At 34.2% G+C, this 22,500-nt stretch overlaps 1 protein-coding gene across 2 annotated transcripts in view; it reads left to right on the plus strand.

Moving 5' to 3' along the window:
• The window catches only part of LOC144957754 (macrophage mannose receptor 1-like), a 96,873-nt gene that overhangs the window by 63,264 nt on the left and 11,109 nt on the right, over nt 1-22,500 (plus strand). For both annotated transcript variants that reach the window (XM_078889149.1, XM_078889150.1), the window contains exons 27-37: nt 627-674; nt 1,125-1,303; nt 3,301-3,365; nt 6,427-6,524; nt 8,418-8,558; nt 8,847-8,975; nt 12,780-12,946; nt 14,769-14,871; nt 17,023-17,185; nt 18,366-18,444; nt 19,979-20,144. In XM_078889149.1, coding sequence (XP_078745275.1) covers nt 627-674; nt 1,125-1,303; nt 3,301-3,365; nt 6,427-6,524; nt 8,418-8,558; nt 8,847-8,975; nt 12,780-12,946; nt 14,769-14,871; nt 17,023-17,185; nt 18,366-18,444; nt 19,979-20,144 — 1,338 coding nt within the window. The remainder of the gene's footprint in view (nt 1-626; nt 675-1,124; nt 1,304-3,300; nt 3,366-6,426; nt 6,525-8,417; nt 8,559-8,846; nt 8,976-12,779; nt 12,947-14,768; nt 14,872-17,022; nt 17,186-18,365; nt 18,445-19,978; nt 20,145-22,500) is intronic.

The following is a 22,500-nucleotide window of genomic DNA, read 5'->3' on the forward strand; positions in this document are numbered from 1 at the left end:
TTTAGAATATATTTGCTTCTTTATCACAAAGTCCCGCCACTTAGAATCCCCCCCCCCTCCCCTCCTCCCACCTCCTCCCTCAAATTTAAAAAAAAATGGTGGATTTGTATTCCAAAAGATAATTTTAAATGACTAGTCAGCCGTCTTTTCACCATTTATTTAAATCAATAAAAGGAGCAAACAAATTAAGTAACTGTTGGATACAATTTGTAACCCTTCGTCTCAAAACGGTATGTCGGGATTGACCAGATGCTAAAAAGTCAAATTATAGTTAAACTGGTCAACAATATGAAACGTTGGTATTTAGCACAGTAAAATATGACGTTCCTTCTCCTGTATAAAGCATATAAACTCAACTTAAGCATGATATTTCTGGCCACAAATTTTATTTTAAGCATATTAATCATCCCGACTTAATACCGTTTTGAGACGAGGGGCCACATTTTTGTTTAACAAGTTCAAAACATAATTCAACGATAGGGTTTTCCAAAAAAAAAAAAAAGGGGTGGAAGATAAGAGGTGCGTTCAAAGGCATTAAAACCAACAAATAGTGATTTCCTATTTTAGATATGGTAGATAAAAGGGTAAGAATGGATGACTGAATTTTGTTGACTCTTTCTAAACAGGAGCACTGTCTATTACCACATTGGCACCCCCATCCATTGGCCCCACAGGTAGGTCCAGAATCTATAGAGATGAGAATAATATTATTATTATTATTGGTATTTGCCACTTAAGCTCAGCTTAAAATATAAGTTTGATTTTGTTTCTTCTGACTAATAAGCAAAATCTCTCTTTTTTAAAATAACTGATTTATTATCATTCTTTTTATCAGTATCATAAATTATTATTATTATTATTATTATTATTATTATTATTATTATTATTATTAGTAGTAGTAGTAGTAGTAGTAGTAGTAGTAGTAGTAGTAGTAGTAGTAGTAGTAGTAGTAGTAGTAGTAGTAGTAGTAGTAGTAGTAGTATTATCATCATTACTATCATTATTATAATTATTATCATGATCATCATCTCATTATCATTATCATCATTGTCATCATCATCATCATCATCATCATCATCACCATCACCATCGTCGTCGTCGTCGTCTTTCTTATATTACTATAGCCACTGAGTGTGGTACAGGCGGTACTTGGACAATGTATAATGGCTACTGTTACATGTTGACCAAAACGGATTATCTTTGGGAAACTTCATGGTTTAAGGCTAGGGATGCATGCCATAAACAAGCGGCAGAATTAGTCAGCATTACTAACGCTGAGGAAAATGGATTCCTTACAACTCTGGTGAGTTGCATTTATCATTTGTGACCCTTTGCCTCAAAACGGTATTAAGTCGGGTTGGATAAGATGTTGAAAATTGAATTTATAGCCAGAAATATCAGACTTGTGTTGAGTTTGTATGTTTTATTGAGGAGAATGGATACCATATTTTAGGGTGCTAATGACAACAGTTTATACATTATGTGACCAGTTTAACATCTAATTCGACTTTTAAGCATATGGTTCGTTCCGAGAAAATACCGTTTTGAGACGACGGGTCACATTTTTCTATACCCTTTATTTTTCATCATTTGCTTTCCCTCTTTACTTTCGCATTTTGATATTTTTATCAATTTTAGATGTGATATTCTTTTTTTGGAGGATGGATTGGGGGGGGGGGGAGGAATAGGGGAGGGTTTGTTTTCATTCATATTAATACCTATTGTAATATCAAACAACAAAGATATTTAAGAACATGGTAAGTTGTGTGTAAGAACATGATGACAGTTTTAAAATCAATTTAATTATATTCTAAAGATATATTTTCTGTTTGATGTGATGGTAAACGTTGCTTACTTTCTCTTTAGATTTTACAACTAGAGTGACAAATAGCAAATTTTACATTCGAACTTTATGATAATGCTATGACCAATTTGACTCTATTCCGAAATATCGTCTTAAAATAAATAAAATAATTGAACTTTATATAGCGCAATATCCACTAAATGTGCTCAAAGCGCTTTACAAGGGGTCCCTGGTCAACAGCAACATTTAACATGTAGGACGGGATATGACGCCTGTTAGGCGATATTACAATTTTTCGGACAAAGACAACGCTGTTAACGGCCACCCAAGTACGGTGAGAGAATGTGAGTAAAGAGCCTTTTCCAAGGACTCAACTATGCGCCGAGCGCGAGGCTCGAACCCCGGACTTTCCGATCCGAAAGCGAGTGTCATACCACTAGACCACATAGCCGTTTTTATTTGATATGATTGGATATTTTTACTTCTCTCTCTCTCTTTAAATTTTACAACTCTTATGACAACTGACAAATTTTATATTAGAACCTATGATAATGCTATGACCAATTTGACTCTATTCCGAAATATCGTCCTTGTTTGATAATTAGGATATTTTTACCTCTCTCTCTCTCTCTCTCTCTCTCTCTCTCTCTCTCTCTCTCTCTCTCTCTCTCTTTAAATTTTACATCCCTATTGAATAAATGGGGTCTTTTTGACAGGTCACTTTTGCCGCGTTTTCTATGTCCTTATATCTCTTCCAGGTTGCTTTCTCTCTTTGTCTTGGAATAAGACTTCTTGATTTTGTCGTGGTCCTGGCTGGATACCATTAGCTGAGAAGAAAACAGTCGAGTGTATATTATTAGTTTTGAGAGAGGATATTTTATTTTCATGTAAATCGTTGTTAATATACTGTGTAAGCATTGGACTGTATTCCTCTTTGTGGGAACCTGTGCTTGCATTTGGAAGGGACTTATAGGTGATCTCAAACACACTTGGAATCTACTTCTATTCCCTACTTCAAAAAGTTTCCTCTGTCTTACTTTTTGGGAGGCAATTGCTAACATAACCTAAATGTGTCGCAAGCATCGTAAATTTTTTTTTCTAAACAAATAAACACACCTTATGACAAATGGTAAGTTGTATAAATATACATAATGACAAATGGTAAGTTGTATAAATATACATAATGACAAATGGTAAGCTGGATTTTAGGGCTATGGATAATTCAATTCTATTTTGATACATCGACTTTGTTTGATGTGATGGGATATATTGCCTTTCCTTTCTTCAAAGTTTAGATTGATAATGACGAAAGTCGTGTATTATTATTACTTTTATTTGGTAGTTGCTATAAACGTTAGGTTTTGAAGGAGTTGAAATAGAAACTAAACTGTAGGCACAAAAGTAACAAGACGGAAAGGAAATGAATCATTGTTTCAAAATTATCATGATTATTTTATTGTGTCCTTTTTGGAATACATTTTCACTCTATATTTCAGATGGGACACAATGATATAAGAAATGCATGGATTGGCCTCACTGATTTAGATGAAAACATTTACAAGTAAGTTCGGTCATAAAATTTTACAGCAGGGCATCTGCAATGTATTACATTCTGATCACTTTTTTCTCCTTGCTTGCTATTTCTCCATCATATACTCTGTCTTATGGCTAACTCACACCGGAGACTGACTCCGACGACCCGGCACTGCCGTCCACTGCCGTCTTCCGGATAAGGACATCAGGCACTGACAAAATACTAAGAAAGAAAAGAGAAGAGCCGTTAGACCTACCCATACCAAGCACCCGACGTCCCCTGCCGTTTTTTTTTTTTTTCGTGCTTGGTTTGGGTAGGTGAAGCGGTTTTTCATTAATACTTGAATGTCAATCAATGTCATGGCCACCGCTTAATTGGGACGATTTGTCGGGAACTGAGCCGTCCCAATAAACCGTCTTGGACTGAATAATCACTACAAAATCCCTTTGTATGAATAATCACTATAAAGTCCCTTTAAATTCATTGTTTGGTCATATAGCCCTACATTTTTAATCGTTTTCCTCTAAAATTTAAGATGAGAAATTCGAATCTGGAAAAAAAATAATCAGAATTTTGGTGTTGGCTCCAAAAATATCTTTGAATCGATTAAATCTGTAGAGTTGTCAGGTCAGGAAAAAGTAAATATCATCCACCACCTCAATAGGATTCAATAGTCTGATGTCACGCCGCCCGGCAACGGCGGCCATCGTGGTTCTAAACAATGAAAATCATTACTTTTTATTCTTTAAGCTGGCTAGAACCTTTCATATCTCTTGTGATCAGAATGTATAAAAGTCGTAACAAGATCATATTTATAATGTTTTTCTCCTCTGGATACACTTTTATGCTCGCCGGAGAAATATTTCATACGGGCGTCCGCCATTGTTCCGATCGTTTAGAGCCAGTGTTACTACGTTACCATGCGTCATTAGGAAGGAAGTGACGTTACGACTGTTGAAGAGTATTTGTTGGTTTGATAGTCCCACCAAATATTATTGTCAGTGTTAACTCACTCAATCCCAGAGACTTTTGCTACTTTCCAAAATTGGAAAAAATGTATCAAAAATGAGCATGTACATATATATTTTTATTCAACTACCATTAACATGTAACAACTAAAAACATTAGCTTTGATGCTACGCCTATGATTTATCTCAGGAAAATGTAATAAATAGGCATGGGGTAAAAGTATCCCATGGTATACTACGGATATTGTCGGTGTTAGGGTTGAGTGAGTTAATATCCAACAGAATTTTTATTTAAAATAAAAAGAGAAATATGGTACTTTCTTGATCCTTTGTAGCACAGCTATGTTTCTGCTTTATTCCTGCAACGTGAATCAACAAACAAATATGAGTGGTTAGTGTTGAATGAGAAAAGTAATGAAAAGGAAGGTAGTGGATAGTAAACAAGGAAACTACAAAAAAATGTTTAAAATGTGAACAACGTGTTTGAAACAAGTCCGGATAGAGATACTTGGAGGCATAGGATTAACCCTCTCCTTACCAGCCATTTTTAGAATTTTCCCCCAAACTTCCCACCTACCCAATACAAAAACAGACATTTCTTACTCAAACAGAAAAGCAACAAGAACGTTCTATACATAATATTGTTCGACAATATGAGCTCTATTCAGACTGTCAAGTTTTTATAGCTATAGCAAAAAGAATTGAATTCTGGATGAGAAAGGTGATGGTTGCATCGTAACAAATGTGACGATTTTCCAATAGGTGGTAAAGATAGGATTAACCAGGCATAGCAAGACATCGTGAATTAATTGTTACCCACCACTTCAATCTCGTAACTTAACAGTGTCAACTAAATGGCGAAAAGTTATTAGGATCAGAAATATGATATTTCAGATCAAAGACACTATCTATATTCATTCTCCCCAATAAAATATATTATATGTGACCCTTCGACCAAAACGGTATTAAGTCGGGTTGGTAAAGATGGTTCTACTACTATTACTACTACTACTACTTCTTCTTCTTGTTTTTGTTCTTGTTCTTGTTTTTGTTCTTCTTCTTCTGCTTCTTCTCTTCTTCTTCTTGTTCTTCTTCTTCTTCTTCTTGTTCTTCTTCTTCTTCTTCTTCTAGTTCTTCATCATCATCATCATCTTCCCCTTTCTTCTTCTTCTTCTTCTTCTTCTTCTTCTTCTTCTTCTTCTTCTTCTTCTTCTTCTTCTCTACTACTACTACTACTACTACTACTACTACTACTACTACTACTACTACTACTACTACTACTACTACTAACTACTACTACTACTACTACTACTATTACTACTATTACTACTACTACTACTACTTCTTGTTCTTGTTCTTGTTCTTGTTCTTCTTCATCCTCCTCTTCTTCTTCTTTTTCTTCTTCTTCTTCTTCTTCTTCTTCTTCTTGTTCTTCTTCTTCTTCTTCTTCTAGTTCTTCATCATCATCATCATCTTCTCCTTCTTCTTCTTCTTCTTCTTCTTCTTCTTCTTCTTCTTCTTCTTCTTCTTCTTCTTCTTCTTCTTCTTCTTCTTCTTCTTCTTCTTCTTCTTCTTCTTCTTCTTCTACTACTACTACTACTACTCCTACTACTACTACTACTACTACTACTACTACTACTACTATTACTACTATTACTACTGCTACTACTACTTCTTGTTCTTGTTCTTGTTCTTGTTCTTCTTCCTCCTCCTCCTCCTCTTCTTCTTCTTCTTCTTCTTCTTCTTCTTCTTCTTCTTCTTCTTCTTCTTCTTCTTCTCTTCTTCTTCTTCTCTTCTTCTTCTTCTTCTTCTTCTTCTTCTTCTTCTTCTTCTTCTTCTTCTTCTTCTTCTTCTTCTTCTCTTCTTCTTCTTCTTCTTCTTCTTCTTCTTCTTCTTCTTCTTCTTCTCTTCTTCTTCTTCTTCTTCTTCTTCTTCTTCTTCTTCTTCTTCTTCTTCTCCATTTTATGTTTATTGTTGTTGTTGGGTGTTGCGTATCTAAGCCAATTTACGCAAGCCTGTTGTGGGGTGGGGATAAATGAAACATTTTTTTGTGTGGAGAACATTGTTCATGACGGGAAGTGAAAACGTGTAATTGAAACATACATCATTTATTTACATAGGTGGGACGATGGCACTCCTCTCACCTTTCTTTCTTGGGCAAAGAATGAGCCTAATGATTACCGTGGATATGAAAGATGTGGAATGATATATACAAACGGTATGTTTTCTAATTAATTAAGTTCCTTTTTTTTAAGAATGGGTTTCATCGTGGTTTTTCTTGTTAATCCACAGGCCTTTGAACTTATGCTCTTAGCTTCATTGCCAAAAAAAATAAAAACAAAACTTTAAAAATGCGTGTTTCAGCGGTGCGGTCTGTGCTTCGTACCCGAAAGGTACCGAGTTCGATCGCCCGCCGCTGCGCTGTGTGGCCTTGAGCAAGTCGCCTCGCCCTAGCTCAATTTTCGGCGCTGCACTGCGGCTGACGTCTGGATTATTCCAGTCTTTCCTTGGAATAGATACCTAGAGACAAATTTCCACTCTTGCTTGAATAACGAGAATTGTATTTTATTTATTTATTAGTGTTACATGGATATCCATTTTAGAATTGCTCATCGTGACTAGACGTACGTAATGTAAATGTTGCTGCTCGAAGCTGGAAGAAATAATTAACAATGTGAAATATAATGTAAGCTTCAATTTAATATACGAAAACAGATAAAATGGACGGTTCGGGTTTCCCCGACTCGAGGCATTGTCAAAGTAGCAACATTGATAGACTGCTTTTGAAATTTACTTCTGGTATTTGAATCAATCTCATTTGTCTCCCTTTTTCTTTGGTGCTTTTAACTTTATATCTACAAATTCTCCCCCATCATCTTCCTTTTGCAAGCACTGAAATTACCATTTAGGGTCGACAGTGCCATAAGACCTTAAAAATAAATAATAATGTGATATTGAATTTGAGCTTCAATTTAATTACAAAAACAGATCAAATGAACTTTTCGGTTTTCCCCTTTATCAACAAAATAGGATGAATGAAACACCACAGATGAATGAGATAATTATCTCATTCATCTGTGGTGTTTCATTCATCCTGTTTTGTTGATGAAGGGGAAACCCGAAACGTTCATTTGATCTGGGGTTTTTTATCTCATTCATCTGTGGTGTTTCATTCATCCTGTTTTGTTGATAAAGGGGAAACCCGAAACGTTCATTTGATCTGTTTTTGTAATTAAATTGAAGCTCACATTCAATTTCACATTATTATATATTTCTTCGAGCTTCGAGCAGCAACATTTACATAAGACCTTAAAAACAAAACAAAATCAAACGGTGTCTTTAATTAGGAGGTAACAATGGTTTAATGCTTGGAATACTACAGGATATTGATATATTTGTTACAGTGAATGACATAATCAGTCGGATGGTGAAAAGGTTTGAACTAAGACATTGCCAAGTTTAGTTAGAAAGTCAATTTTTCAAAATCAAAAATGATTTATTGTCATAAATGATTAAATCAACCCTTTTTGTACATCTTTGGGAAATATCAAAGCTTAATTGTGACCCCTCGTCTCAAAACGATATTAAGTCGAGATGATTAAGATGTTGAAAAAGGAATTTGTAGCCAGAAACATCATGTTTAAGTTAAATTTATTTGCTTTATAGAGGAGAAGGAATATCACATTTTACTGTGCTAAATACAAATGTTTCATAGTTTTGACAAGTTTAACAATAATTTGACTTTTTAGCATCTGGTCCATTCCGACATAATACCGTTTTGAGACGAGGGGTCACAATTTCACTTCTGAATATTTTTTACACTAGTCAAGTTGAAAAAGTATGACATTTGAGAAAAGTTGCTGGATACCTTTCCCATACATCTGACCATAACTTCAAGAAAAAAAAATCACCCGATTTACTTCAAATAAAGATTAACTTGCTCTGGTGAGCATATTCTTTCAGAAAATGCAAAAAAATATAATACAAATCCAAAATGTTCACCTTCCGACTGATGTCATGCACTGACACATTTTAAAAAACTTTTTGTCTAGTCCCAGCACAGAGGGACGTATCAAGATGTAATCTCATTTTTTTCTAAATTTCAAAACAGGAAAGTGGAATGACTATAGATGTGACAAAGACTTGTCGTATATTTGTAAAAAAAGACCTGGTAATTTTAGCCCCATCATCCCATCATCAACATCAGCACCCAAAGGAGGTTGTCCTGCAGGTTTCTCTGGGATGCCTGGAAGTTAGTTATTGTCATATATATTTTAATTTCATTATGATCATCATCGTCGTCATCATCATCATCATCATCATCATCATCATCATCATCATCATTATCATCATCATCATCATCATCGTCGTCGTCGTCATCGTCATCGTCGACTTCATCATCATCATATATATATATATATATATATATATATATATATATATATATATATATATAATTTATGACTCTTCCCCCTCCCCCCCCCCACCTCTTTCTCTCTATCTCTCCCATTCACTTTTTTTTAAATCTTCCATTGTGCAGCCTCTCGATGTTTCCAGGTGATGGGAGTTAAAGAGGCGGATAGAAAATCATTCGTGGATGCAAATAAAGCTTGCAGAAAATTACCAACAAAATCTAGACTGACTTCTATTCATTCAACTGTGGATGAAGGTATTTTTTTTTCAATTAATACAAAAGTAGATCGTTTGAGTGTTTAAACCAGGGTATTTTTTTTCCAATCAATACAAAATGTTTAAATGAAAGTGTTACTGATCAAATGTTTTGATTCCCTCCTTGTAATATTGCAACGTCATGCAATGTCATGATTCTACCATTGTGAAATTCTATGTCACTTTATAAATTGTGACCCCTCGTCCCAAAACGGTATTAAGTCGGGATGATTAAGATGCTGAAAATGGAATTTGTAGCCAGACATATCATGTTTAAGTTGAATTTATATGCTTTATAGAGGAGCAGGAATATCACATTTTACTGTGCTAAATACAAACGTTTCATAGTTTTGACCAGTTTAACTATAATCTGACTTTTTAGCATCTGGTCCATTCCGACATAATACCGTTTTGAGACGAGGGGTCACAATTGCTCAGTTGTAAAGAGAATTAAAAAAAGGAAAAACGTGAAACGGCAGTATGCTTGTGTGTGTGTGTGTGTGTGTGAATGAGTATGATTCAGCCAAAGTAATTTGTAGTCTGATGTATCAGAGTTATAGCGCTATATACGTTTTCAGCATTATTATTATTATTATTATTATTATTATTATTATTATTATTATTATTATTATTATTATTATTATTATTATTATTATTATTATTATTATTATTATTATTATTATTATTATTATTATTATTATTATTATTATTATTATGAGAAAATCACAAACTTTTATGTTGGTATCAAACTTTTTAGCAATGCCGGGATTAAAAATGCCATATCATATAATTATTTTGGATAATTTTAAATATGCATTGTGACAGTAATAATATTTCTGAATGAGTTTTTATATATGAGTGTTGGTGGGTACTCGTAGGTACGAAAGTGCTCGATAATGATTGTTAGAGCTAATATAAAATATAAGTTGTCACTCACATTATATGGCCGAGACGTTCGTTTCTGTGGCTTTCTTCCACAAAGCCACAGAAACGAACGGCCATATAATGTGAGTGGCAATTTATATCATATATATATATATATATATATATATATATATATATATATATATATATATATATAATTGATCACGGGTAAACCAATATTTCCTCCTTATTTTCACTAAAATTTGCTTATGTTAAAAGAAGTTATTGAACGTTTTTTTGTACTTAGAGGAATATTGAGGTTATCTAAGTCATCATTTGTTTGGACAAGGTAGAGATAATGAGGAATAAGATGTGCTGCCTGATATTATACAGCCACAAGATAAAAATAATGGAAAAAATAGATCTAAAGTAAGACAGGTCAGGATGGTGAAAATGAAGTTTTTGAGTTTAAAGCTTATCAAACACCAATTGAAACAGTGAAATATTGACAATGTGATGAAAACATATATCCCACAATCTATCTCAATTTATTTAAACGGATGTATATAGCTATGAATCCCATTTTCACAAGATGGACTTAAAAATTGACTAGATACAAGTGACCAACATAATGTGTTCTTCTCATTGTAAATGATGGTAATTTTCATATATTCTGTGGTGCAAATAACATATGCAACCTTCAGAGCCATTGGACCCAATGAGTCGCAGTTTATCCCGGTTTCTATAGCGTGAAACGGACAATAGCAATTGCTTGCTATCCTTTGGATAGGACACTAGTTTATCGCAAAGTACTTTCCGCCGAATCTAGCAGACTCAGCTACCCATTCATCGCTGGGTGGACAGAGGGGGGGGGGGGGGGGGGGGGGGTCAGAAAAAATCTCGACTTTATCCGAGATCGATCTTGGTTCATTTGCGTGTGAAGCAAGTGCTCTACCAAACCGAGCTATTGGAACCCCCAAATATAATATATGAACATCACACTATTATTTTTGCGTACAGAGCCTTTCATGATGCGGTAGCCCCCTGCTTTTTTTCTATATGGGCATCTGTTTTATTGCTAGCGAATGAGTTATAGTTTGTATCACAGTCTGTTGCAATTTTTATGTACTGTTGTAAATATTTTTCCTCTTTTGTTTTCATGGTGTAGATTACAAACTAACAAGTTAATACATCCTGTGGGTATTTAGCTTGGGTTTTATACCATTTTCCATTAATTGTTTGCGGGAAGCTTGATATATTTCAGGTCAAACTGGTCCATGAAATGAATTTAAAGAAGGCAATACTGGTTTAAAATAGTTCCAATCCTATTGGAATGAAAGAACATTGATGACAATGATTGACATTATAAATTGGGATCCCAAAAGGCTCAGGAAAAATTTCGGTCAACATGGCTGGTTCAGTGTACTATATCTAAAGCTTCCCTTTTTTTCGAGTGAATGGATACCATGTTAACTATAAAAATGTGCTACTTTCAATGTTAGATTCTTGAACAGCAATATAAGAAAGCAACAAGTCATAAATTATTGTGCAAAGTACACAATAGGTGTGTTGTGTATTCATGAAACAAAAATTTAAAAAATGACGCCGACAGCAATGTAAACGTATTTGGACTCTTGTGCTTTCCAAACAGTTCCCCTTATTATTGAAGTGCTTTTATTATTAACTAAACTTTGAGAAAATTTCTATTTAAGTCATGGAAAGTGTCTAATATAATATGTGTTGCCCAGTTCAATCTGAAGACTTCTAAAAGTCATCAAATACGAAAAAGGACAATCGAAATAAAACCATTGGAACTCAATAAAACAATAGAAGCTGTAAATAAAGCAAGACCAAGAAATGTTCAAGGCCGCATAGCTGTTAAATCAGAAGTCTTTCGAAAACCCAAAAGTAACAGACGTGTTAGGAAAGTATATAATCGACCCAAACGAGATATCAACGGTTCCTTCAAGGCATTAAAAGACGAATTTTAGAAACGAGGACGTGGAGCCACAGTCTGTGCGTGGAGCCAATACACGCTTTTAGTGGATCTCCCCGCACATTGCTCAACCCAATAGCATCAAGGGAAGTAAGAAAAGGGTTTAACAGCTTGAGCAAAGCCTCAGGAGAAGACCAGCTTTTATAAACTCCGAATACCCAGTTGCTGAATTACGAACTTTAAAACCTATCCAATGTATGCAAAAATACACCAAATTGTGTATACTATTTATTGATCTCCGACGATGACAAAGATAACATTCTTGTAACTAAAAATAGACGTGCCCTTAACATAAAGGAAAATGAAGTGATAAAATCGTGAAGAAAAGTATAAAACCAGTTATAATTCATTTATAACTATAATTCATTACCCTATGAGATCACCGGCATTGGCTGTCTACCGATATAGTCCATATGAAACCCATGATTAAAAAAATTGAAATTCAAAGACCAAATTAATTTCAAGATGGCTTCTTTTTCTTTTTAATTCGGATTGATTATCGTGCTTGTTGTAGGGTGTTCAATTACATGATAGAAATATGGCAATAATGACAGCATTCACAAAAAACTATTAATGTCAATCTTGTACTAGGCTATGTCAGAATGATCTTCATGAAGAATACTTACTTTTATGTTTAAAAAATTAGAAGTAGGAATTTTTTAAAAGTTATTTAAAGATTAAGAAATAAGATTCACTCTTGCCCATGGCGGCAAATATTTTTACGAAAATTCTGTAGGTTAGGTTTAAAATCAAATTCTACTTTTTTGAGACGATGGTCACATATTATGGTCATCTGAATTATTTTTCTAAATTTGTAAAGCTTTGAATGACATAATAGAGACAGCAATTATACGCCGTTAAATATATATATATATATATATATATATATATATATATATATATATATATATATATATATAACTAGTTTAATTCTTTGCTTTGCAGACTTTTTAACAACGATGATCTCCAACCTCAATGTACCAGCTTGGATCGGGTTTGAAACTGAAAGCATTGCTACTGGTGCAACTTACTTCTGGGTTGACAATTCACAGACAAATTATGTTCATTGGGGGCCTTCTCAACCTAGCTCAGGCGAAATCTCCTATTATAATGTAAATATTATTCTTTTTTTTTGGATTCCATTTGCTGTGACTTTGACAATATCTTTTTAGATTCCACTTGCTGTGACTTTGACAGAGACAGTTAATGACTTTAATCATTTTAATTCATAAAAAAGCATATAGATAATTCTGCGACTATGTGGTCTTGTGGTATGACACTCGCTTTCGGATCGGAAGTTCCTGGGTTTGAGCCTCGTTCGGTGCACCGTTGAGTCCTTGGAAAAGGCTCTTTACTCACATTCCCGCAGCATACTCAGGTGTAAAATGAGTAGCTGTTCGTTAACAGCGTTGTCTTTGTCCGAAAAAAATTGTTATATCGCCTAACAGGCGTCATGTCTCGTCCTACATGTTAAGTGTGAGTTATAGTAGGCAAGGGACAAGATAAAGGAGCATACAGTGACTCCTTGTAAAGCGCTTTGATCACGTTTAGTGGATATTGCTCTATATAAATGCTTAATTTTATATTTAAATCTTTGCTTTGCAAAATGTAAAGCGGGCGATAAGTAGAGATAGCCCAATGTGTGGAAAACTTGTTTCGCGAGCCAACCAACCCCCAAACCCCCCCCCCCCCCCCCCCCCCCCCACCACAGTCAGTTTTTACTATCACGCGTATATCTTATATTACTATTTGCAGTGATGGATGGGTATCTGGATGTTGACGGCACCTGGGAAAAATATCTAGTCATTCACCACACTGTGTTCTGCATCTTACATCACAATACCCCATTAACCCTTTACAAGATGCCTGCCATTAACTCCCCCCCCCCCCCCCCCCCGCCCCTTTTATACACGCATACATACATATCCCTGTCTTATATTATCGTCATCTCTCTCTCTCTCTCTCTCTCTCTCTCTCTCTCTCTCTCTCTCTCTCTCTCTCTCTCTCTCTATCTATCTATCTATCTATCTTTTCAGTTCCTTTCTCTATCTCTCTATTGTTCTCTCTCTCTCTCTCTCTCTCTCTCTCTCTCTCTCTCTCTCTCTCTCTCATGCTCTACCATTCTCTCTCTATTGTTCTCCCGCTGTCTCTCTCCTCCTACTCTCTTTCTGTCTCTCTCTCTCTATCGCTCTCTCTTGTTCTCTCTCTCTTGTTCTCTCTCTCTCTCTCTCTCTCTCCTCCCCTCTGTCAGTCTCTCTCTCTTTCTCTCTCTCCAAATCTCTCTCTGTTTCTATCTCCTCTTCTCCCTCTCTGTCTGTCTGTCTGTCTGTCTGTCGCCCCCCCCCCCCCCTCTCTCTCCCTCTCTCTCTCTCTCTTTCTCTCTCTCTCTCTCTCACACACACACACACATAGACACACATACACACATGTATGTAAGTGTGCGCGTGTGCGTGTCTGTCTGTCTATCTATCTATCTATCTATCTATATATATATACATATACTCATATACTCATATTTGTCTGTCTTTCTTTTTCTTAAAATATTATTAGGAAAGGACATGTGCGGCTATGTGGTCTAGTGGTATGACACTCGCTTTCGGATCGGAAGATCCTGTATTCGAGCCTCGCGCTCGGCGCATAGTTGAGTCCTAGGAAAAAGCTCTTTACTCACATTCTCTCACCGTACTCAGGTGTAAAATGAGTATCTGGCCGTTAAACAGCGTTGTCTTTATCCAAAAAAATGTAATATCGCCTAACAGGCGTCATTTCCGGTCCTACATGTTAAATGTTGCTGTTGACCAGGGACCCCCTGTAAAGCGCTTTGAGCACATTTAGTGAATATTGCGCTATATAAAGCTCAATTTATTTTTTATTTAATTATTTCTATGTCCATTTTGATTTTTAATCTTAATTGAATACATTCTTACTTTTCAGGATAAGAAATGCACAGAAATTATGATAAAGTCAAAATCAGCCGGTGACTGGAGTTCAGAGAGCTGTAATACTAAACTGCCATATGTGTGTGAGGCTGATAAATGTGAGTTTTTAGCTCTATTCCCGATCACAAGGTGTCCAAGGTAGGATAATGTAGAGTATGGTGAGGATGGTGATGGTGTTATAGGGGAATGGTGAAAGTGAAGGATTATAACTGAAATATTAGGAAGGTTGTTGTGATGATGATGATGATGATGATGATGATGATGATGATGATGATGATGATGATAATGATGATGATGATGATGGTTACGATGACTACGATGTTACTAGTGTGCATATGTGTGAGTGTATCTCTGTCAACATATTGTATTGTTTTAAATGTGTGACCAAATGACAATTTGCCACTATTTTGAGGACAATAAAGAGATATCATTATCATTATTATTATTATTATTATTATTATTATTATTATTATTATTATTATTATTATTATTATTATTATTATTATTATTATTATTATTATTTACTAATCTAGCAAATTACTGGAAAGGAAACTTGGATCCGCCTTGAAGACTAAGAAAAATTAGCTTACACTTACAGATTCTTTGAGATTTTGACATAACACCAAAATGCATTATTTAATATCAAATTTTCACTTTTATTTAAACTACAAAATTTTTCCAGATCTTTAATCTTTTCCTTTTTGATTTTTTCCTCATCTGATGGCATCTAATATTCCTATTTAGATAAAGCTACAGTTAACAATGAGCTATAAGTGCGAGAATGAAGCCATCTATCAAGGGTGCTTTTATACAACATTTTGCCAGACTATCAGGATTCAATAATAGTCTGATGTCACGTCCGCCCAGCAACGAGCAGCTTAGTTCTAAACAAAGAAAATCAGTACTTTTTATTCTTCAAGCTGGCTAGAAATTTTTCACATGGCATGTGATCAGAATGTGTATAAGTCAAAAAATGATCAGATTTTTAATTTTTTTCTCCTCTGAGTACACTTTTATGCTCGTCGGAGAAGTATTTCATAAGGGCGTCCGCCATTGTTCCGATAGTTTAGAACCAGTTACTAAGTTACTATGCGTCATTACGAGGGAAGTGACGTCACCACTGTTGAAGCCTATTATTCATCCCTAAATTTGTGTATTCCATTTACCCTGTCACATATCATGACCAAAAACTATTGTATGCTCCCTTATCTTGTCCCTTGACTGTCTTCCTCTCCTCCTCTCCCTCTCTGTCTGTCTGCCACCCCCCCTCTCTCTCTCTCTCTCTCTCTCTCTCTCTCACTCTCTCTCTCTCACACACACATAGACACACATACACACATGTATGTATGTGTGTGCGTTTGTGTGTGTGTTACATAGTATGCCCAATAACGATTGTTTGCTCCCTTATCTTGTCCATTGACTACTGTAACTCATTACTTGTCGGTATTCCTGATTCCATTCACCCTATTAAATGTCGGACAAGAACATCATTTAGGTTAACTCTCTCCTTACCAGCATTTCCAAAACTTTTCCCAAAACTTCACACCCATACAACACAAAAACAGATTTATCTTTCCCACAGAGAAAAGCAACAAGTACATTCTATACATAATATTGTTCAGCAAAATTAGATTTGCAACACAGTGTCAAGTCTTTATAGCTAAAACAAAATATTTCCGTTCAATTTTATGATACACAAAATGATAAAAATGTTGGTTGCATCGTAAGGAATGTGACGATTTTCCTATTGGTGGTAGGGAGGGGGTAAAGAGTCTAATCATATTCAACTGTGTCCACTTCATGGTAGGTATTTGATTTGCCAGCGTATATTATGTAAATGCTGGTATCTTAACACCTTTTGACTTTGCTTTTAATGCATGTAAATGACCAAGGCTTATAATAGAGGAAGAGTGCATTTTAAAAAATGCAAATCAACTAGCTTAGGAAGGAGAGTTTCTAGAAATAAGATATGGTAGAGGTTTTCATTCGAGTTTACCAACGGGGTGTTCAGCATTTTTGTCATATAAGTTAGGAACCCATAGAAAGAGCACATATGATAAATATACTTCAAATAGTGTCTAATAGAACAATGAACTCGCCATTATTTTCTGAAATTAGAAAAAGAGAGAAACACTGATGACGGTTTCAAGGCTCACATTATGGCAAATTCTTTATGTTATTATGTTGACATCCAGTTTTATAGCCCCCTCCCCCTCCCCCTACCCCCATATTTACCATTTCTCCTCTAGCCATAATAATCCCATCAAGCGTGCCAAATACTGAAGGATGTCAGAAAGGGTATCTCCGATATAAAGATTCGTGTTACAAGTATATCCCAACTTTACAGAATTGGAAAGCCAGTGAGGCTACTTGCGTTCAAGATGGTGGTCACCTTGCTAGCGAACAAGGAGGGTAGGTTATGTTGAGATTCATATTTATGCTGAATAAAATTGAGCATTAATTATCAAACGCAATATCCACTAAACGTGCTTAGAAGGTTGTTAAGAATCTCATGGACAGAGAAGAATACTAATGAAGAAGTATTAGAGCAAGCTGAAACTAAAAGGTTACCGATTCGTACAATAAGAAAAAGACAAAAGCAATTTTAGGGCACCTAAATCGACATAAATGTATTGAACATCTTGCTCTCACAGGAAAGATAGAAGGTAAAAAAAGTAAAGGCAGACCAAGAAAACCGTATTTGAACAATTTGAACCGCTGGGTGAAAGAGAAGAGTAATATTAGTTTTCTGAGGATATCTGATCGGAGAGATGGGTGGCGTACCATGATCACCGATGTCTGGAACAGACTCGGTACTTGAAGAAGAAGAAGAATTATGCTTGATTTGGCATGATTTAATTTGGTGAGCAGCTCAATGTACTGAAGATATGTCTTAGGTTACCCCCTTATCTCTTTCCTATGTCTATATTGAAATATTGATCATCAACTCAGATAATTAATGCGTTGTGGTTGCTCAAGTGTGTTCCCCATGGGATCATTTCCCTTTGTAAGGGACTTTAGATGGTCTTAACTAGCAACACGAATAAAGCATTCTTTGAGAATGCTCCAGCTCCCATATTATGACCCTGTTCACAAGTCTTTCTTTTTCTTGGATATTTGAAAAAGCAGCTAGGTTTGCGATATTTTTATTATCCCATTGCATTACATATTTTACAGGTCCTCGGTCCTATTATGAACACAAAGTGTCGCAAATATCATATTAAAATAACTAATTAATCGTTAAATTAAAGAGCAGCAGACAATGTTTTTGAAAACCATTCTAGTTCTGTGCTTTTAATTATCTAGTTGGTTGTATATACCCCATAATAAATTGTCATAGTAGAAGTAGCTTTCATTTTATTTCATTGACTACCGAGCTAATCTGCCTTTTAGACCAAATATGAGCTCAATTCATTTCTTGATAAGATAATATAGTATTGAATGAAATCATATGTTATACTCGTCTTTTGCTCAGGCTTTCATCATTTCCAGATTTAGACAATCAAGTTTTTATTTTGTATGAACATGTTTTTTTTACATAGTAATCAATTAAATATGTATAAAAACAAAAATGCTGTCCATATATTTTCAGGTTTGAGAAAAGCTACATAAATCTCATTCTTCAAACTCATCAACAAGACCGATTATGGATTGGTTTAGCTGACAATGCGGTAAGTGTTGTTGCTATTTTAATTTGCTTTCAGAAATAGTGTTCTATCTTTCCTACTTGTTTTCCCTTCCAGTAATGCTGTTTGTTCTTGTCCTGGAAGAAAGGTGTGTACTTTTTTCTTTACCTGGTCCATGCTAAGATCCTTCAAAAGAAGAAAATAGTAAAAACTATGGATTTTTCTCTTTATAGAAGGTCACATTATTTGTGACCCTTCGTCTCAAAACAGTATTATGTCGGGATGGACCAGATGCTAAAAAGTCAAATTATAGTTAAACTGGTCAAAAATATGAAACGTTGGTATTTGCCACAGTAAAATATGATATTCCTACTCCTCTATAAAGCATACAAACTCAACTTAAGCATGCTATTTCTGGCTACAAATTCCATTTTATGCATCCTAATCATCCCGACTTAATTCCGTTTTGAGACGAGGGGTCACATTTCCTGAATGACCCATTGTTAAATGTATGTCTTGTGAATGAATTATATATTATAATAATTTGATCGACTGACTTCCTCGTGACAGAATCTCATGCCTGTGTCTAAGCTTACACTTTAGGAGAAGGCACAGGGTTAGGCTATTGTTGGAATCTTATTTTAGTTCAATTTAAACTGGTTTCCTTTTCTCAGTTTTTCTTTGACCCTGTAAAGAGAGAGAGAGAGAGAGAGAGAGAGAGAGAGAGAGAGAGAGAGAGAGAGAGAGAGAGAGAGAGAGAGAGAGTGAGTGTGAGAGAGAGAGAGTAAGAGATATAACAGAAAACAATCCTCTCTCTCTCTCCCTCCCTCTCTCTCTCTCTCTCTCTCTCTCTCTCTCTCTCTCTCTCTTTTTTTTTCTCTGTCAATATCTATATATATATATATATATATATATATATATATTTATATATATATATATGTATATATATATATATATATATATATATATATATATATATATATATCCCTTGCCCACTCTTCTATCTCCATGTTATGTTTTCTCTTTCTCTGATTGCATGTTTTGGGCATTACAAAAGTGCAATGTTTTATTAGATTTGATAGATTTGATAACGAATTTAAAATGGTGAAATTAACAAATTCATAGTGCGATAAAAAAAAAAAAGCATGTTTTTATCAGGATAAACAACTCTCTCTCTCTCTCTCTCTCTCTCTCTCACTCACACACACACACACACACACACACACACACAAACACACGCGCACATTTTGAATAAGCCATTAGTGTTATTTATTGTAGATGATGTTTGCTAGTTATTCTAACAACGCTGAATGAACGTTGAGAATTTGAAAATGAAATATTAGCTGATATAATTGTGTTCCACTGTACTTAATCATGGTATGAAAGATTTTATCTCAATGATGAAATGATAATAATAATAATAATAATAATAATAATAATAATAATAATAATAATAATAATAATAATAATAATAATAATAATAATAATAATAATAATAATAATATTAATAAAGTCTGACTTTAAATTCAGAGAAGTTGAACTTTTAACTTTTAGATTTTTTATTCTCAATACCTACCAGGGCAAAAATGCTTTTACCTGGTCTGACCACTGGCCAGTTATATATACGGCATGGGGTGGAAACCAACCTGATCTGACCCAAAAATGTGTATCACATACGCAGAATAGTACGTGGAGCACAATGAACTGTACTAGCACGCTGCCGTCTGTTTGCCAAATTAATCTTGGTAAGCAATTCAATTATATATATATATATAATATATATATATATATATATATATATATATATATATATATATGTATATATATATATATATATATATATATATATATATATATATATATATATATATATATACATATAAATATGTAGATATGTGATTATCATTTTCTCACTCATACACGATTGTTATCAATAAAGGGGATAGTCTTTAAGAGTAACAGTGTTCAATGTGTGGTGTTGTTTTTAAAACCAGATTATTCCTTCTGAGATTGCATGTTTTGGGAAATCAAAAATGTAATATTTTGTTAGATTTTATAGATTTGACAACGAATTTAAATGGTGAATTTAATAAATTCACAGTTCGATTTTTTTTTTTAATTGGCATGCTTTCATTATGTCTAAACGATTACTGCGGTTGCAAGGCACTTTTATGTGAGTAAAGGAAATTCAACGATTAATTAAGACAATGTTTTGATTGACACTGAATCTGGTGAAGACGGATAAAGGAATGATCATGCTATTGTCAATCTGCATTTACAAGAGCTTTCTATGCCTGCAGCCAAAACTTCAAGGTTCGACTAAGTTAAAACATATACCGTACTCAGACGTTTATGTGGCCGATAAATGCAGCCCAATATGTGACCCCTCGTCTCAAAACGGTATTATGTCGGAATGGACCAGATGCTAAAAAGTCAAATTATAGTTAAACTGGTCAAAACTTTGAAACGTATGTATTTAGCACAGTAAAATATGATATTCCTTCTCCTCTATAAAGCATACAAATTCAACTTAAACATGATATTTCTGGTTACAAATTCCATTTTCAGCATCTTAATCATCCCGACTTAATACCGTTTTGAGACGAGGGGTCACATATAGACCTGTGCATGGATCCTGGCAACATATTGACCCTTGTACACAGGCAACACTTACTTCAAAGGTCTTAAGAACATCTGTAATGGCCCTAGATGTGTTCTTTTCTCAAATAATTTACGGTTTTTTTTTGCTCAATAATATTGATAGCCAGCAAAGATCTGGGAAGCAAGAAGAAAGATTTTGTCAATCTGACTGGTTGGGAGTGGAATAAGTATGATATGGTATGGGGTGGAATGACTGCTACTTGGCACACACCACTTGTTCCAATCCAAGGGAACAGCACTAGAAGGAAATACAGCTAGAAAATCATTGTGCGTTCTTGTTCATCATAATGATGCGGCGGAGTGGTGTTTTTCAGCATAATAATAATAATGATAATAATAATAATAATAATAATGATAATAATAATAATAATAATAATGATAATATAATAATAATAATAATAATAATAATAATAATAATAATAATAATAATAATAATAATATAATAATAATAATAATAGTAATAATAATAATAATAATAATAATAATAATAATAATAATAATAATAATGATAATAATAATAATAATAATAATAATAATAATAATAATAATAATAATAATAATAATGATATTAATAATAATAATAATATTAATAATAATAATAATAATAATAATAATAATAATAATAATAATAATAATAATAATAATAATAATAATAATAATAATAATAATAATAATAATACATGACATTTATAACGGGCATTTTCATCACTGGGTGATGCTCAATGCGCGAAACAATAATACAGTGACATTATTATACAAATGAAACATTACACATATCTACTACATCAACAGAATATCATTATACAACAATGTAATAACTAAACATAAAGCCATTAATACATAATAGGTTCATAATACATCCACATTAATATGTCAAATACGGAAATGATATAACATAATGATATAATAACATAAACTAAAATAACATGCCCACCCCAATGTGGCAATTGTTTTTCATAATGCCCTCCATACCATCAAGCGAATCAAATCGATGTTCTAGATTGGCTATCGTCATAATCTGACCTCAATCATATTGCATTGAACATCTATGTAATGTGTTCGATAGCGCCAACCTTAGATGTGCCAATAACTTGGGTTGTCGTTACCGGAAGAATTGACACAAATACCCCAATCACCAACCTTATTTGTGACCCCTCGTCTCAAAACGGTATTATGTCGGAATGGACCAGATGCTAAAAAGTCAAATCATAGTTAAACTGGTCAAAACTAAGAAACGTTTTTATTTAGCACAGTAAAATGTGATATTTCTTCTCCTCTACAAAGCATATAAATTCAACTTAAACATGATATTTCTGGCTACAAATTCCATTTTCAGCATCTTAATCATCCCGACTTAATACCGTTTTGAGACGAGGGGTCACATTTGGTTAATGAGGTGATACTGAACGGCAGTTAGTCAAGCAAGAATGGGACACACAA

The sequence above is a fragment of the Berghia stephanieae genome, chromosome 12, assembly GCF_034508935.2.
Source record: "Berghia stephanieae isolate SIO BIC M18660-M18661 chromosome 12, UCSD_Bste_1.3, whole genome shotgun sequence".
Classification (NCBI taxonomy): domain Eukaryota; kingdom Metazoa; phylum Mollusca; class Gastropoda; order Nudibranchia; family Aeolidiidae; genus Berghia; species Berghia stephanieae.